The sequence below is a fragment of the Phodopus roborovskii genome, unplaced genomic scaffold (genome assembly GCF_943737965.1).
Source record: "Phodopus roborovskii unplaced genomic scaffold, PHOROB, whole genome shotgun sequence".
NCBI classification, from domain to species: Eukaryota; Metazoa; Chordata; class Mammalia; order Rodentia; family Cricetidae; genus Phodopus; species Phodopus roborovskii.
In genome coordinates, this window is record NW_026126566.1 from 4,902,934 (window position 1) to 4,921,276 (window position 18,343).

Consider the following 18,343-nt stretch of genomic DNA (forward strand, 5'->3'; position numbering starts at 1 on the left):
CTGAAACAAAAATAAGCCTCAATGTACCTGGATCTGTTCCAGGACATCTCTCTGCATCTCTACAGCCATGTGATACACATCATGGTCTGAGCTATTATACATAACAGCATTCTGAAACATCAGCATAATGTCACGTTGAAACTCGGCTGTGCTGCGGATCAGTCCATTTTCAATGTTTTTCTTAATTGTTGACAAATCCATAGGTCTAAAAAAAAAATATAAACAGGGCTAATTGGCTGTGGGGGGAGGAGGTGTCACTTTAATTTCTGAATATAGTACACTATATTCTGCTACCAAGATCTAAATGCCAACCCACTATCCCAAAGCATGTACTCAATTCTCCTCAAAAGACAATCTGCATAATAGGCATCAAAGAAAAGTAATGAGAGGTGTTCATTCTTTTAGACTATTAATGGTAATTAGCCACTGCAATAGTCAGTTTAACACTAATCCTAGCATTTAACAATCTCAGCATAGTGAAACCCTGTCTCAAAACAAAACACCCTTGCTTTTAAATTTACTACCTAAAGCAAAAATTCACTTAAGTCTACACAATTAATTCAGGTGTGTTAGCTGGACTATGGCTTACCTCTGTACAATGCTATGGTAGCCAGGTGCTATGTCATCTGTAACAGGTTGCAGGAACACATTGGCGTATCTGTCCAAAAGTAAGTTTATCATTGTTTTATTCTCCAGAAGCAAAAGGAGAGAATTTATTCTATGAAGCAGGTACTTAGAACCAACACCAACATAAGCAGTCTCACAGCTTACTCAAATACTTTCCTAAGCCAACAATGAGGAGCTGGTAATGCCTACTCACCTATGATTTGCTGCAGCCCTCCATACAAGCATAATGGCTTTCTTCCATATTTTCTGAGCCTGAATTGCTTCTTGATCTTCACTGCACACAGAGCTGAAATAGACACAGAAGCTCTACTAAGCATAAATAGAAAAAAAGAAGTCCTATTTCTCTTTAACTATTTGTTTCAAGCCAAGAAAGGGAAAATAACAGGTAAAATTAAGGCTAGGGTGTGACTCTATGGTAAAATGCTTGCCTAGCATTCAAAAGTTCAATGCCCTAAAATATCCCCTCTCACACACACACACACAGTGGGGAGGAGACAGGCATAGTTGTTCACACCTATTATCTGTCTGTAATCCCAGCACTTGGGAGACGAAAGCAAGAGGATTAGGAGTTCAAGATCACCCTCAGCTATGTAGTACGAATTGAACACCAGCCTGAGGCACATTAGGCCCTGTCTAAAAACTAAAAAGAAGGAATCACAGATACTCACAACTGTGAAGAGGCAGGGCTGCTTGGGATAGAGTCTGCCAGCGTGTGAGACTGCAGTGTGGCATTATGTATACTAAAGCCATCATCACTTTCGCTCACAGGGGGTTCATTATCCATCTCAGACAAATAGCCTTCTCCTTGGTCCTCTTCCTTAGGCTCCTCTAGGCTGGCTACTTCACTGACTCCATCTTCTTCCTCCTCCTCACCTGGGGCATCCTGCGACATAGTATTCATTAGTCAACAAATGCAAGCAAAGCTACCTCGTAAAGCATTATTAAATGAGATCTGTTTTTAGGTTAAAACAGCTCTAGAAGTGGTCTCACATTTCTTGGGGGCAGCTGAGTCCTTTATCACTTACACTACCCTCTACTTAACTGACTAAGTAAGGTAAAGTAATTTAGAACCTGGACAAAGAATAAAGCCCAGGATCTTTTTTAAAGGAAGGAAAAAAAAAAAAAAAAAAAAAAAAGCTACTTACTTAAGACTAAGCTAAGAGGCGTTCCTTCTTTCCCCTTGCTCTTGAGAGGAACTCTGATCCTGGGTACAAAGTTATCAAAAATCGTTTTATTTCATGTCTTTGCTGATGGAGCAAGCTCACCTCACATTACTTTAAATCTGTTACTACTACTTTAGTAATTCTAAGATAAAACCAGATAATTTTCTTTCAATAGTCTAAATTGTAATCTGATTCCCCCCCATACGTTCTTCCTGGAACCTCTCTTCACTTTGAGTCATTCTGGATGTCTAAAAATGTTTTGGGCACTATATACAGAGAAACCATGTGATCTTTATAGTTCTCACAGGGAAGCAAATGCAGCTATAGTATTCCCATCAGGCCAGACTATCCACTACTATTTCCTCATCAAACTCTCTACCAGTTTTACCAGAAGATATGAATTTTCTAAAATTCATTTAATAAGATAGTAGTGTGGGAAAATCTAATCATATGGCAAGAAGAATAAAGAAAAGTCTGAAATACCTTTATCTGGCTTCCAAAAATAGTCCCTGATTCTTCTTTCAATGAGTCTGCAGAGGAGAGAAAGACTACCTGAAGATTTTGTACCTTATCCTTCCCCTTCCTGTGGGCCATGCTCCTTCCCTGCAGCTCTCCTTTCTTTCCATGCTGTCCTGTCCTATTCCTCTACTTGCCCACAACCCACAGACCCTGAGAAGCCAAAGGAAAAGATTGCAAGTTACATACAAAGTTCCCATCCTTTACTTACCGGATATTTCAAACTTGTGTTGAGTCTCTGCCTCTAAAGGATCTTCAATAGGGTGTGAGCCATGTGATGGAGACAACATGCTTTCAGGGGATGCCTGAAGATCAAAAAAGAGTAAGTATCCTAATTGCTAATACATTCTTATAGCTCCCACATTTTATTTTCCAATGATAATGAGATCACAGAAGAAATTCTAAGTCCTACTCATTTAATATTTTAACAATCACCCTAGATAGGGTGAGTATAGTACTAATTGCAGCCTGTGGCTTTGGGTATGTGCAGTATGTCAAGACTCAGGATTCAAGGGCCTAAGCTGCCTAAGTCACAACCCTTCTTCCCTCTTCCCAGCCCAGTCATATAAATACCTCTGTCTTCACAGCTGAAAGTGGCATCTCATCGCCTTTCCCACTGGAACCATCTGTATCACAAATCTCTCCAGCTGCAGAACTTGTAGGTTCTTCATCTAAGTCTTGACTTCTGAGTTCTGGTGGCTCCATACTTGAGACTGGACCAACCCCAGCCACTATCTCAGCACCTGACATGCCTGACTCTGGCTCTGCAGGCTCTGCCTTAACCTCAACCCCCGACTCTCTAATGTCTACTAGTTCATGGATTCCTTTACTTTCTGTTTCCTCAAAGTCTAGCCTCTCCTGTTTGACTGTCATCTCTGGTGCTGGAAGAGGTACTGGCTTGTCCCGCTCCTGCTGGATAGGGTGCTCCCAAGGGCCAGGCAGGGACTGTGGATCATCATTTTCTTCACAGAATGATAGCGCTGCTTCTACAGCAGCCACATCCAGCACTTCAGGGTGATCATCAACCTGTCCAGAAATACACAAATTGTTCCTTCAGAACACAGAAAACCCATATCACTCAGTTTAACAGTACATCGTTAAACGCTGAATCTAAAGCTGTGTTCTCTACCTTCACCATTTAGTGGAAGTAACCAGACACTTGTGCTGAGCAAACAAGTGGGATGGCAGGAAAGGTAAGTAGTACGTTAGACTACAAACACAAAAATGGACAAAAGTACAATTAAATAATTATTGCTAAGAAAATCAAGGAAAGGAAGAAGCGGGTAGTCTATGTAGTATCTGGGAGACTTTTTTAGGATTTTGCTAAATGATTACCTTGTCCTCAATGATGGCAATGATGTCTCCAACTGTTTCAAAGTCCAACTCTTCACCTGTGTAAGACACAGCAATATCCATTTTCTCAGCCAGATCTAAATCTTCCTTCCCATCTATGCTTGGAGCCTTTGATCCACCAGGAGCCTCTGGTACCCCTGACCGGAAACATTCTTCTTTGATAGAATTAATGATCATAGAGATTTCACTGCTATCCATGGAAACAGTCACAGTATGTGGATCCCCAACAGCTTCCAGGGGAACACAGGTGTCAGGCTGATTCACTAATTAACAAGAAGAAAAGAAGCAACTCAGAAGCTTATCCATTATTAAGTGACCACCCAGAGATCACACCAAAGCTGTAGACACTTAAGGTCAGACACACTTAAGGTCAAAAACTCACTTCTGCTCATGTTTTCTTCTACTTCATTTTATTTACAAAGTAAGGTGAGAATACTTTCTCAAGCGTGTTTATGTTTCTACACTTAACTTTCCTCACCCAACTCACAAGCTACCCACCCACTCCAACCCTTGTTTTTCTAAGGATAAAGATTCAAGCCTATTGAGAACAGAAGAGAAGTATCTCAACGGGAGACAATGCTCTTGGTCACCTTTCTCTAACTAAAGTTTGGTCCTGTGGCAGCTCAGGGCATGGGTCGGGGACGAACCTGGAGCTACACTTTCAGGAGTGGAGACAGCCGGAGCAGAGGATGGTGCTGGCAGCGCAGGCATCATGACAATGGTAGCCTGGGACACAGACTCTACAGGGGGTGGCACAAGTTTAACTGGAGGCTCACTGGCAACAGTAGTGAAGGAAGGAAGAGGAGTGGTGAACTGTGTAGGACCAGCTTCTAAAAGCCGGGAAAGAGTGGGAGCACCTGACAGACAAAGAGGTACACAAAATGAGGGAAGAAAGCACGTGAACAAGAAGCAATAGCCACTCTAGGACTCAATCAAGAAGATTTTTATAGTTTCAAAGAATGAAAGTAATTCCTGTATTGAATAACTCATAACCACACTCCTGCTTTCTTTAACCTCACCCAAGATCTTCCTCCAAGCTAGGCATGAACCCAAGTGCCCAATTATATACTGTATATATATATATATATATTAAACATGGGTAGTCATTTTCCTCTCAGGAAAATAAACAGTCACGAACAATAAAATGACTAGTATGACAGGCAAGAGGCTGTGTTACAGAGAGTTCCATAGCTACAAAGTGAAAGCCTGAGCTCAATTTCAAGACCTTGTCTCAAAAACAAAACAAAACAAAACCCAAAAAACAAAAACAAACAAACAAACAAGAAAGTGAGAAAAAACCCTGCCACTTCTGTTGAAGTTGAATACACTGTATACTACCCAACCTCAACTTTACTCAAGTATCAATGTGTTTTGTTTTGGGTGTTTTTATTTTGGGTTTTTGAGACAGGGTTTCTGTAGATCAGGCTGGCCTCAAACTCACAGAGATTTACCTGCTTTGCCTCTTAGAGTGCTGGGATTAAAGGCCTGAGCCACCTCACCCTGCCCAATTATATGGTATTACTATTTTTGTTTCACATTTTCTATGTCATTTAATCCTTAAGATATATAACCTGTTAAGTATATATGCCACCATCAGTAAGACCGAAAACAAAGTCTCAATATAGTTAAAGGTCACAAAACCAAAAGTATGGTAGGTCTGAGATTCAAACCAGGTCTCTAGTTTCTAATCTCCAGAGTTTCTATTATCTTTCTACAATTTTGCAAGCACTAATATGTTACCACCATTAATAAAATAGGAAAACAAGTCTCAATAGTTATTTATTCAAGGTCACAAAATAGTATGAAAGACACGAGATTCAAGCCCAGATATCTAGTTCTAAATTTCTTCCCCCTATTTTATAATCTCAGGGATATCAGGTACATTTTCCCATTTTGCAAGGCACAGAGAAATGGCTTCACAATTAACTTTATTTTTTCTTTTATCACACCCATACTGTGAACAATTAGAGCTATCAATATTTTACATATGGAATGGATCAATAATCTCAAATACTATGTTGTCTAATAGAAAAACTAACTCCAAAGCCAAGTCTAGTAACTGTAATTGGGCCTTAAATATATGACTATTTCCTTTATAATAAACATGAAGACATGAACAGTACCTTACCTGAGGCAGCAGGGGAGGCTGCAACAGTACTGGTTGTTGGCTGTATCTCCCCACCATGTATCATGGGAAGAACCCCGCCTACCTCCAGGAGAACACCTGCGGTGTTCAGATGGCCAGAAGCCACAGACATCTCACTCTCATTCACCTATCAGGGAAGAACAGAGGTGAAGGCTATACTCAAACAAACAAAAGCCAACAACAAAAAACACTCCAGTGGTCAAACACACTTCTTCAAACTAAAACTTAGTATCCACAAAAATAGATAGAAGGGAAACTGTAACGTTTAGAATTTAAATGACAAGAGTTCTCTGGGGAAGAAAACCACAAATAATTATTGTTCAGAAACCTCAGGATCCAAAGGCCAATTTAATGCATTTTTTTTTTTAAAGTTAACTAGGACATTCCTGTTTTTTAATTTTTTTTTTTGTTTTGTTTTGTTTATTTTTTTCCCCAGGTCACATTTTGGGGCCCAGGCATTCCCTTCCAAGTACTAAATCACCACAGCTCTCAAACACCCACAGAAGTCTCCATACCAGTCTGGGGCTAGTAGGCAGGAGGCTGCCCTTCTTCAAGAGCTCTGACAGCAGAGGGGAGGGGGGTGGAGTTGCTTTCTGTCCAAGCATCTTTTTCTGGGGTGAATCATCTGTTACTGGGGTCATGGGGGCTTCTAAGGGTGCAGAGCCTGGAGGAAGGGTGTCAGGAATCCCAGGAAACGAGGTGACTGGGGTACTCGGCAAAGTCCCAGGGGTTACCTAAGAGACAACAGAGAACCTTTATCTGACTTCTCAAACTATGGAAGGTTCCCTACTATTCCGGATGGGTTAGTGTGTCTATTATTTTATTAGTTCTGAATGGAAATACCCAGAAACTGTCTATACTTCTTTCCCATAGTATTTTCTCTTCCACTCACTCTGACCCACAACCCAATCATTCCATTCAACCTGCTATTTTCAAACTACTTAAAACACTATTGCTATTTTATTTATAAAGAAATGGCCTATTTCTTCAGTATAAATTTTGTAAGACTAAATACATTTACAAATAATTGACATAGTCTTTTACCTATCTACCAAAAAGTCAAAATTTTCAATGCTTTTAGGTCCACAGACCAAGAGAAGTTGCTTCTAGGCAAAAAGTGGTTTCTCATTATTCAGCTCTCTGCTGGCTTATTGTCCCTTTGCAAATCAATTTCAATAAATGCATATATACTTACCCCAGAGGTAGCCTCTTCCATAGTGGTTGGAGTCAAGTCTCCTAGTGGATAATCACCTCCTGGAGAGGCAGAATCTATAGGTGATCGGACCATTACAGTCGGTAGTCTTCGTGGAGGTGTTTTTACTGCTTGCCGAGCTAGAACACAGGCAAATAGAGACCAAATAGAGTGAAACCAGCCACTGTTATATTCAAAAGAAGCACTGTAAGTCTAGATTAGAAGTTTTATTACTTTTTTTAGCTTAATTTTTCAAACTAAGGGCAATTCACACACTAAACAAATTAACTACTTAACTATGTCAAAGGTCCTTGTAGTAAATGGTTTACATACTTCTCAATGTCTTCTTCAGAGTGTGCTTTCAAAAAGAGGAAAAGACCTCATTGGCTCACACCGTGTAGTCTATCTTACAGTTGCAAACACTTAAGTTTCTGCCCCCACCTGACCCAAGACTCACTGAGATGAATTTTTGATCCTACCTCCTTCCTGGATACATTTCCCAAATTCTGGCATTACAGATGTGCACCACTATATCTGGCTTTCCTTTTTTTCCTCTCCTGGAGACAGGGTCTCACAATGTAGCACTAGATCTAGATGACCTGGAACCCACTCTGTAAACTGGACTGGCTGAAAGAGATCAGCTTGACCCAGCCTCCCAAATGCTGTATTAAAGATGAACACCACCACACCCAGGTCAATGTTTTTTTTTTTTAAAATTGGCATCTCAGTTCTAAAACTTTATTTAAAGCTAGTGAGATGGTTCAAGGGGTAAAGGTTCATGTAACCAAGACTGACTTCAATTTCTGATGGGAGAAGAGAATGGACTTTCGCAACTTGTCCTCTGATTTTATACATACACACTATGGCATTTACCTGTGCCCCTCACCAACAAACCAATAAAAAAAGTAAAAACATAAAACCTTAAATTATGCACAGTATATCATTATCAAGCTTGTGAGTCCTACAAGTAAACTGTAGATCTAGAGAGTATAAAGAGATCTCATTTCCTAAGTATTTTTTCTTAGACATTAATGGGTGATCTATTCAGGTAGAAAAAAGATAACTAGGATCTTTCCTTTCTTTTTAATTGTTTGTTGGAGCTAGCTACTAAGCCTCGTACATGCAAGGCCAGTATTTTACTATGGGCTACATCCTTTACCCAGATGCCTTTTTAAAATGAGTTTCTGTGCCCATGCAAACAATAAATATGCATAATTCTATTTACTGCCAGTTTGCTCCAGAGATTCAAAAATACTGCAAATTTAGAGAAAGGGGGAAAAGGATCTTTTGTTTTGGTAGCTTTGGTGCCAGTCCTGGAACTCTGTAGATCAAGCCTGCCTCTGCTTCCCATGTGCTGGGATTGAAGGCATGTGCCACCACCAACCGGCTAGGGAGGGAAAGTTTTAACTGCCCTACCATCTTGGCAGGTCAGTCAGGAGCCTAAAACATTTTGCTTGATCCAGAGTCTACAACTAGGAATCACAAGACAAGACAAAAACTAGTCATGGTAAACACAAAGGATGAATGAACTTAATAGGGTTAGGGTCCTGATAATTTTGAAAGCCTACCAATACAGTACAATTCTTCTTGATAAAAGCCTGTTTACTTAATGCCACCATGAGGTCTAACGTTAGAGGCCATGTACAAGGTCCTCAGTTCAATCCCTAACACAGAAAGCAAAAAGAATGTTTTGGGGAAATATAAGGGGAAGGGTAGAGAAATTAGTATAAAATAATCAACAGCTAAGATTCCATAGCGGAATGGTCACCACATTCATCTAAGAGAACAGCCAACTGTCATTAACATGTAGCACTATATGATCAAGTGTTAGCAGAGGCACTAGACTTGGCTTACCCTGGTATGCAGCATCTGTAGCCTTCCTTTTTACTTCAGCCTCTTCCTCCTCCAATTTCTTTTTCCTAAAGAAGGAACTGAGTTATGTTAGCCTGCTTTAGCTCTTCCTCATAGTTCACACTGCCCTCACAGAAAGTTTTGTGCCAACTGGCAGAGCATAGACGGAACATACATGGCAATGTCACTGCAAAGTTCATCCAGTCTGCTATCCATGTGTCCGGCTTCAATTAGTTCCGCAGCTCTTTTTAGCCGCCTGTATAATAGAAAGAGACAGACTGCAGTTCTCTTTGTGATTTTTGTTAAGTTTCTGGCTTGGGTTTTTTTTTTTTAAGACAGGGTTTCGCTTTGTAGACCCAGAATGGCTTCAAACTTATAGAAATTTTCCTGCCTTGGTCTCCCAAGTAAGTGTTGACATTACTAGCATAAGCTGCCATACTGTTTTTTAAAAAAATGATTAGTGTGGTGTGTGTACAAGTCCACGTGGACACATTCCACAGCACATGAGGTCAAAGGACGAATGTGGGGGATTGGTTCTCTTCTTCCACTTTGACTCAAGCAGAGTCCCTTTCATTTCTGCCACTGGATTGCCTGATCACCACAAATGAGCACACCCACAGCTTTCTACATGAGTTGAGGTGATCAAAACCAGACTGACAGGCATGTACAGTAAGTGCTTTTATCGATTAGCAATCTCCATGAATTTTGCCTTGCTTTCTAAGCAAAGACCTTGCTATGTGGTACAGGCTGGCCAGGGCTTGTAGTCTCAAGTGACCTTTCCATTTCAAACTCCCAAATAGCTGGTGTAGACATACACCACATACCCAGACTTAAGTTTTTTTTCTTTCCTTTTTTCCCCGAGACAGGGTTTCCCTGTGTAGCTCTAGCTGTCCTGAAACTCACTTCGTAGACCAGGCTAGCCTCAAACTCAGAGGTCTGCCTGCCTCTGCCTCCTAAGTGCTGGGATCAAAGGTGTGTGCCACCACCCTCCAGCTTAACTAAACTTATTAATCTGCTATTTTAAAAACTTTTATGGGAACTGCAGAGATGACTTAGCGGTAAAGAACACTGGCTGATCTTCCAAAGGACCTGGTTAAATTCCCAGCACTCACATGACAGTTCACAACTGTCTGTAATTCCAACTCAAGGGGATCTGGCATCCTCATATAGACACACAAGCAGGCAAAATCCAATGTTCATTAAAAAAAACAAAAAACTTCTATGTGGCTGGTTGCACCTTTAATAACAGTACATGGGAGGCAGAGGAAGACGGCTTTCAGCCTGGTCTATATACAGAGCCCTGGGCCTGCTAAGACTGTCTCAAAAAACAAACAAACAAAACAAAACAAAAAAAAAAAAAAAAAAAAAAAAAAAACACACACACACAAAAGAACTATTCTTTCTGTTTTTCCAAACAGGGTTTATCTGTGAAACAGCCCTGGCTGTCCTGGACCTTGCTCTGTATACCAGGCTGGCCTCAAACTCACAGAGATCTGCCTGCCTCTGTCTCTGGATGTTGGGATTAAAGGTTCACACAACAAATGCCAGCCAAAAGGACTAAATCCATGGGTGTACCATAAGTCAGCCTTTATTTCTTTGAAGCCACCCCCACAGGTCACTTGATAGCCACCTGTATCTCTCTTGTGTCTCCTTTATCACTTTCTTCAGCTCCTCAACTCTCTCGGCAGTCAATCTCCGAACAATAACATCTTCAACAGTTTCTACCACTTCTCCTTTTTCACCCCGCTTCCGTCTGTGGGAAACCAAGCAAATAAAGGCAAATTCAAGTAAAAGGACTGTGTCTCTACTTGTATTCTTTGAGCCTTTTCTATTTTCTACTATTCAAAGCCTTCCATACTTTGCTTGACCAATTAAGATAGATTTCCATAGTGAGCATTTCCCAACTAAATAGATGAGTACCTGGGTTGATACTTACTTTGGAGTCTCAGTAGTCTCTAAGAGCTCAGAATACTGAGAAGCACAATGCTAGAAAAAAGAAAAAAAAAAAAAAAAAAAAAAAAAAAAAAAAAAAAAAAAAGAAAATGTGGTAAGCTTGGAAAGAAAGAACATTTCCAAGTTTCAACAATTAGAATAAGACTAAGTGAAGAAAGCTTTTGAAGACTGTGGAGTTTAGTTGGTCATGGTAAGAGGCAGAGGCAAGGGATCTGAGTTCAAGGCTAGCCTGGTGTACGTAGTGAGTTCCAGGACTGCTAGGGATACATAGTGAGACAGACACAGACACACACTATGACTCTACTACTAAATAAAAATTAGAAAAAAGTTTGTAATACTTTTATACATATACACACACAGATTAGTAAATAGTGGAAAAAATAAAACTGGTATTTTCTTTTGTTTTTAATTTTAAAAATATTTTTAAGTATTAAATTATTTTGTTTTTTTTGAGGCAGGGTTTCTTTGTGTATCCATGACTATCCTGGAACTCACTCTGTAGACTAGACTGGCCTCCAACTCAGAGATCCTCTCATGTGCTGGGATTAAAGGCGTGTGCCACCACAATGATTTTTATTTTTATTAAATTTTAAAATATTTAAATATGTAATTTAAAACATTTTTATTTAAACATTTATTTTTTATTTATATCTCTGTATGTATACCCATATGAGCTCTCAGAGGCCAGAGAAGGTATTGGATGCCCAGAACCTGGAGTTACAGGTATTATAAGCTACCAGATGCAGGTGCTGGGAACCAAACCCGAGTCCTCTGTTAGAGCGTTAGGTGCTCTTGACCACTAAATCTTCTGTCCAGTTCCCTTTATTACTTTTTATTTTAATGTGTGGGGTGTCTATGTTCACATGCTCATAGTTGTGTGGGTGTGCACACATACACATGGACTCTGGGAGTCTTCCTTAATCAGTCTTACCCTTACTTGAAATAGGGTTTCTCAAAAAACTAGTGCTGCTAGAATTACAAGCATGTACCACTGCACCCAGCTCCTAGCGATGGAAGTTATTCCCCCTCCATAATACAGAAAACTTTGTAAGCAACAAGACAGAGCCTGGTTTTAAAAAAAAAAGCCAATTTCATAATCCAATAAATGTAAAAGAACATCTGATTGGCAACTTACTTTTTGAGAAAACCAGTCTGGAGGCCGTCCAGGTTCTGCAAAAGGCTTGATTGCTCTGCTAACTGATACCCTACAAAATGAGAAAAACAGTCTATATCAAACAGGAAAAATAAAAGTGCGGCGTTCAAAGTTTAGAATTTATAGATCACATTAGAATAAAAAAACTGCCCCTGAAGTATTTTAGAATATCCTTCCTTTATCATTAACTCTATTTACTTTTCAGTGTGAGACTGAAGAATAGAGGCTCACTCATACATACTAGGTAAGTGCTCCACCAAAGTCATAGCTCTAGTTCTGGAATATCTAACAATGGAAAATGGCACAACTATGTAAAAAGTAAAATTGGCTGGTGAAATAGCCCAGTGGGTAAAGGCACTTGCTTCTGAGCCTGACGATCTGAACTCCATCCCCAAAATCCACAGGAAAGAAGAAATATCAACTCCTACAATTTTTCTCTGACTTCTTCACCATGCACGGTGGCATTCATACACCTATAAATACATACTTGCACAATAAATTAAAATGCAATAAAAAACCTTTAAATGCTAGAAAACAAGTCTTTAAATGTATCCAGATTCTCACATATGTAGGCAAATACTATATAACCAAACTATATACCCAGCCTGAATTAATTCTTTTTAAAGGATTATCTTTTTTAAGGTTTATTTTATGAATATTGAGTGCTCTATTGACTTTAGGTCAAAAGATGACACAGATTCCACTACAGATGGTTGTGAGGCAACATGTGGTCTCTGGGAATTGAACTCAAAACCCCTGAAGAGCAGCTGGTGCTCTTAATCACTGAGCCAACTAACTCTCCAGCCCAACTAGATTCTTAAAATTAGCTCTATGGCCATTCTCCCTTGAGAAACTAGTACCCATATTTGGTATATCTTACTTTTATGATTCAGAATTGATTTTATGATTCAGATTGCTTCAGAATTTGGAATGTTGGGATTAAAAGTATGTACCAGCTGTTTAAATTTTATGAAGTATTTTACTGTACATGTATGCTTATAATTCTAACAAACAGGAGGCTGAGATATAAGTTTGAGGCTAGCCTGAGCTACTTGAGTATTAGACTAGCCAAAACTAAAGAAAAAGACCCTGTCATTGCCCCCATCCCACTCTTTCCCCAAAAGCAGTCAGGTATTGGTCTACATGGCTGACCAGGCAGGCAACCAAGGCTACAAAGTGAAACCCCATGTCAAAATAAACCAAACAAATCTCCTAAGAGTGTTTCCTATCAGGGCCTATAACTATATTGAACCTCTTCACTACCTTCCTGACAGGAAAAAATGAACACTAGACCATTCATACCTGTAATCAAAGTAACAATAGGAACAAAGGCAAATTCACAGCCACTGAATTAAAAAAGGAGAACCAATCTATACACAACTTTCTGTAATTAAAATATTACCTAACTGAGCTGGGGGGTGGTGGTGCATGCCTTTAATCCCAGCAGAGCTCTGTGAATTCGAGGCCAGCCTGGTCTACAGAGTTCCAGGACAGCCAGTCATTACAGAGAAACCCTACCTCAACAACAACAACAACAACAAAAAAAAAAAGATTATCTAGATGTGTGTGTGTGTTAGCATATACCTATATACCTATAACCCCAACAATCAGCAGAAAGAGGTACAAATTCTTGAGGACAGGATCAGATGATGTGGGGCTACATAGAGATTTGGAGGGAAAAAAAAAAAAAAAAACAAAAAAAACCCAAAACCCTTTATACTAACTAAAGACATTTCAATAAAACTTCTTCCAAAGGCACTAGGCAAACTCATAGTACACATGCATACATGCAGGCAAAACACTGACACAAAAACAATAACAGCAATAAAAAATTTAATAGTAAAAGCCAATAAACAAACAAGATAATTCTCAAGCAAAGCAACAGAAGAAACTAAAGCAGTAAAATAGAATTAAAAACTTTCTGGCTGGGTCTGGTGGCTTATGCCTTTAATCACATCACTAGAGAGGCAGAGGCAGACAGATTTCTTGGGTTCAAAGCCAGCCTGGTTGATATAGTGAGTTCCAGATAGGTAAAGCTATGTAAAGAGCCCCTTGAAAAAAATATTTTCCAAACTTTTGTGTTGTAAACAATACCAATCAAAGCAGTGTAAAGACAGCTGGAGAGAGAGCTCATAGTAGTTAAGATCACTGGCTGCTCTTCCAGAGAACCTTGGTTCAATCCCCAGTATCTACTTGGTTGGCTCAAAACCTGTTACTCCAGTAACACCCTCTCCTAGCATACACATGTTAGATAATATACAAGCAGGCAAAACTCATACACATGAAAAACAAATGATTTAAAAAACTGTTTCTTTGGTAAAGAGAACTGGTTCTTAACCAGAGGACCCAGGTTCAATTCCCAGCACCCATGTGGCAGCTCACAACTGTAACTCCAGCCCAGGGGATCTGACACCCTCACACAGATATATGTGCAGGCAAAACACCAATGCACATAAATAAACTAAAAAGAATTCTTAAAAAATGTTTTAAAAATTGTTTCTTTTTTTAAAAAAAAAAAAAAGACAATATACAAAATAGGAGAAATAGTTGCAAAGTGTCAAAGGATTAGTTTCTAGATACAAAGAATTATAATGCAATTACAGAAAGAAATCAACTAAACAAAAATGGACAAAAAACTGAGCATAAATTTCTCCATTAAATATACAATGTCTATATAGCAAAATGAAAAGGGGAAATCTCTGGGATTATCTTGGCCAGCCTAGACTACCACCTTGACCTTGTCTTTAAAAAACAACAACAAAGCATAAAGAAACAAAAAGAGGGAGCTGGAAAGAGATAGCTTAGTGATTAAAAGCAACAGCTGCTTTTCCAGAGAGTTTGAGGCCAGCCTGGTCTACAAATCTCCAGGGCAGTCAGCCAAGCCTGTTACAGAGGGAAAAAACAAACACACAAAACAAAAACATACAGAAAATAAAACAAAACAATGTGCAATGAGTTGGCTCAGCTGGATCTGAATTTGAACCTTAGAACCCACAAAGTGGGAAAAAAAAAAAAAAAAAAAAAATCCTGCAAGCTGTCTTCTGACCTCCACACTTCTATGCACAAACACACAAATATTTAAAAAATTTGTAATGAGATCGACTTTACATCAGCAGTATGGCTACAATAAAAGACAGGAAATATTGTAAAGCAGATTAAAAAAAATCTGAAGCTGATGAGGATACAGCTCAGTTGATAGAGTGCTGACTTAGCAAGCATGAAATCTTGGTTTGATCCATACTATAAAAACCAGGGCTCACAGTACATTCCTGTAATCATAGCACTCAGGAAGCAGAGGGGGGATCAGGAGTTAAGGGTCATCCTAGGCTACACAGGGAGGAGTCTGAAGCTAACTTAGCTTAAAAAAGAAAATTATAATAAAGTTTGAACAAGCCAGCAGACTATGCAGCAAACACCCCAGGTTATACTTTTTCAATAGGCATGGTAGCACACACCTTTAATCCTAGCACTCAGAAGACAGGAGGATCTCAGAGTTTGAAGCCTGCCTGGCAGAGTGAGACTCTGCCTTAAATAAATAAATGAATGAATGAATGAATGAATGAATGAATGAATGAAGGTGTGATAAGATGGCTTACACTTTACCTAGCATGCACAAAGCCCTGAGTCCCATCCCCAGCACCTCTACTCTCCGAAATCCAGGGGGATAAAGGGATGGCTAGGAGGTCAAGGGCACACATAGCTCTTACATGGAACCCAAATTCTGTTCTACAAACCCATGTCAGATGTCTCACAACTGTCAATAACTCTCCATGGGCTGTCCTCTTCGGGCTCCCAAGGGATCCTGCACCCCAATAAACATAAACCTACATAATTTAAGAAATAATATATTAAAGAAAATGGTTTGGAAGTTAGTAAAAAAATGTTTGGCCTGGAACTACCACATAGCTCAGAGACCCTACTACTTGGGTGGGAAATCATGAAAACTGAAGACACAGTTCACAAAGACCTTGTTCACATCTGCCCCAAGGTGGAAACTCAAATGCAGTTGACTATCCATAGTCAGGGGATGTGCATTTTTGGTGTGAATTCAGCCTAGGTTGAGGGGTCACCATAATCTTCCTAATGCCAAGACCTCCCAACCACAAAATTATTTTTGTTGCTACTTCATACCTGTGTTTTTGCTACTATTATGAATCAGAATGCAATTATTTCTGGAAATAGAGGTTTGCTAAATGGTGATGACCCACAGGTTGAGAACATCTGCCCTAAACCATTAACATGCAATTTTATTGTATTAGAAATAATTTGGAGATTTCAAGAGGGTATGTGTTTGTGACATGCAAATATGAGGCATCTTATATAAAGGAAGTGAACCATTTTTATAACCTCAAGGGTCCAGGAACCAATTTCCATTTATACTATTTTCTGGCCAATACTGAGAGAAGTATTGATATATGTTACATGTGAGTAAACTTTGACAGTGCTATATTAACTGACTAAACTGCTAGTCTCAGAAGGCTACATATTATACCTACAGAAAATATCCAGACTAGGGAAACCTATAGGGAAAGAAAGTAGACTGCTCTGGGAAAGGGAAGAGAGGGAAATGTAAGATATTTTAAAGATTAAAAAAGAACAAAAACCAAAACAAAACAAAACAAAAACCAGCTGGATGTAGTGGCACATGCCTTTAGTCCCAACACTCGGGAGGCAAAGGCAGGTGGATCTCTGAGTTAGAGACCAGCTTGGTCTACAAGAGCTAGTTCCAGGACAGGTTCTAAAGCCACAGAGAAACCCTGTCTCAAAAAAACAAAAACCAAACAAACAAAACAAAAAAAAACCCTAAAATTAGATTGCAGGGACGGCTTCACAACATAGGAAAAATCAAAGTCTTCACTTTCAGTGTACTTTGGTAAAGCTGACTACTACATAAAACTTAATGTGACTAACTCAAAGGAATAATAAATACACTGAAGTGAAAATACTCAGTCCTGGCTAGCTTGATGGTACACACCTTTAATTCTAGCACTGGGGAGGCAGAGGCAGGCAATTTCTGTGTTCAGGCTAGCCTGGTCTACAGTGTGAGTTCTAAGATAGCCAGGAGTCCACAGAGAGACCCTGTGTCAAAAAAACAAAACAAAAAACAAAAACAAACAAACAAAAAACCTCAGCCCTATAGCCTAAGAAATCAGGTGTCTTAGATTTCTTACCAGTTCTGATCTCCACTCCTCATAACAGAAGATGCCAAACATAACTTCTCTCGGATGGACCATGGCTCTGTTGGGCCAGTACTCAGAAGCTTGTGCTCTAGGAATAAAGAAGGCTTAGAAATGATCACTGAGCTAGTTCTAAGTCCTAGAACAGCTAAAAGCCTGATATAAAAATAATGCACCAGGCTGAGTGTGGAGTATTAATCCTGGTTCTCAGGAAGCAGAAGCAAGCACAGACTTCTTTTACGTGTGTGGCTTGCCTGGTCTTAATTCTGAGTTTAAGGTCAGCCAGGGTCGTCACACAGTAAAACTCTGTCTCAAAACAAATAAATCTCAATCTTGTTCGGGCAATGAGAACTACTACCACAAATTATTTATGGTCGTCAAATCTTGATTTTCACCATCCCAATAAAATATCACTACCAGCCAGGATACCTGTTCTCTGAAAAAGCATTTACAGAACATTTTATTTGTTCAAATGCCATGGCTTTAAGATCTGCTTCCAAAAAATGGCAGTATTACGTTAAAAAAAGAAAAAGGGTCTCCTTAAAGACCCAGCTAACTTTATTCCAGTTTGAACGCAAGATTATTTCCCAAAATTCCCAGCGGCTCCTACTGCCCACCTCCTTCTTTGCATAAAGTTGTTTACATACGAGCCCCTCCCCCCTCAGCTGTAGGGTATGACAGTTTAGTCGATGAAACTGGGAGAAAAAAAAAAATGGCTGAAAAAAACACGAAACGTATTTCCCCCGATGGCAGAAACGCCCACAGTCAACAGATCCCACTTCGACTGCTTCACACAGCTGGGCCGCCGGCCACTCGACACTGCCTTTATGTTTACAGTAGATCTGTACCCTGGATCGCGCCTAGCGCACAAAGGCTTCCCCGCTGCTCCTCTCCACCCTCCGTTTCATCCCTACACTGGTCAAACCCCAGGCAACGGCCCTGAGAGCGCCATGGAAGGCAGAGCTCGGAAAAACCTGCGCTCTCTGACAACCCCTTCCTCAAGCTTCCTTTGTGCATGACGAAAATGGCATTCCGAGCCTCGACCCTACAAAGGCCTTGAACGTAAAGCAGCTACGATACTCACTGCCCGTCCCGGCCGCCATTTTGGCTTCGACGTCTTCAACGCCTGCGAAAGACGCGTGGAACTCTGGGAAATACGGGACCCGCGTCCGCTCGCGGTGCTTCCTGGGTAATGTGGGTGGGTCAGTTTGC

General features: G+C 39.9%; 1 protein-coding gene across 2 annotated transcripts in view; it reads right to left on the minus strand.

Moving 5' to 3' along the window:
- The window catches only part of Brd8 (bromodomain containing 8), a 47,878-nt gene extending 29,538 nt beyond the window's left edge, over window positions 1-18,340 (minus strand). Inside the window, exons 1-19 of one of the 2 annotated variants that reach the window (XM_051202425.1) lie at window positions 18,216-18,340; window positions 17,126-17,222; window positions 11,937-12,006; window positions 10,785-10,834; window positions 10,479-10,601; window positions 9,024-9,104; window positions 8,852-8,928; window positions 7,001-7,137; window positions 6,321-6,539; window positions 5,788-5,932; window positions 4,307-4,516; window positions 3,642-3,922; window positions 2,880-3,332; window positions 2,518-2,611; window positions 2,274-2,320; window positions 1,296-1,510; window positions 821-913; window positions 590-658; window positions 28-205 (exon numbers count right to left, since the gene is read on the minus strand). In XM_051202425.1, the coding sequence (XP_051058382.1) occupies window positions 28-205; window positions 590-658; window positions 821-913; window positions 1,296-1,510; window positions 2,274-2,320; window positions 2,518-2,611; window positions 2,880-3,332; window positions 3,642-3,922; window positions 4,307-4,516; window positions 5,788-5,932; window positions 6,321-6,539; window positions 7,001-7,137; window positions 8,852-8,928; window positions 9,024-9,104; window positions 10,479-10,601; window positions 10,785-10,834; window positions 11,937-12,006; window positions 17,126-17,222; window positions 18,216-18,234 (2,658 nt within the window). In that variant the 5' untranslated portion in view covers window positions 18,235-18,340. The remainder of the gene's footprint in view (window positions 1-27; window positions 206-589; window positions 659-820; window positions 914-1,295; window positions 1,511-2,273; window positions 2,321-2,517; window positions 2,612-2,879; window positions 3,333-3,641; window positions 3,923-4,306; window positions 4,517-5,787; window positions 5,933-6,320; window positions 6,540-7,000; window positions 7,138-8,851; window positions 8,929-9,023; window positions 9,105-10,478; window positions 10,602-10,784; window positions 10,835-11,936; window positions 12,007-17,125; window positions 17,223-18,215) is intronic. The other variant, XM_051202424.1, reaches the window with a different exon arrangement.
- Between the last annotated feature and the right edge of the window lie 3 nt (window positions 18,341-18,343).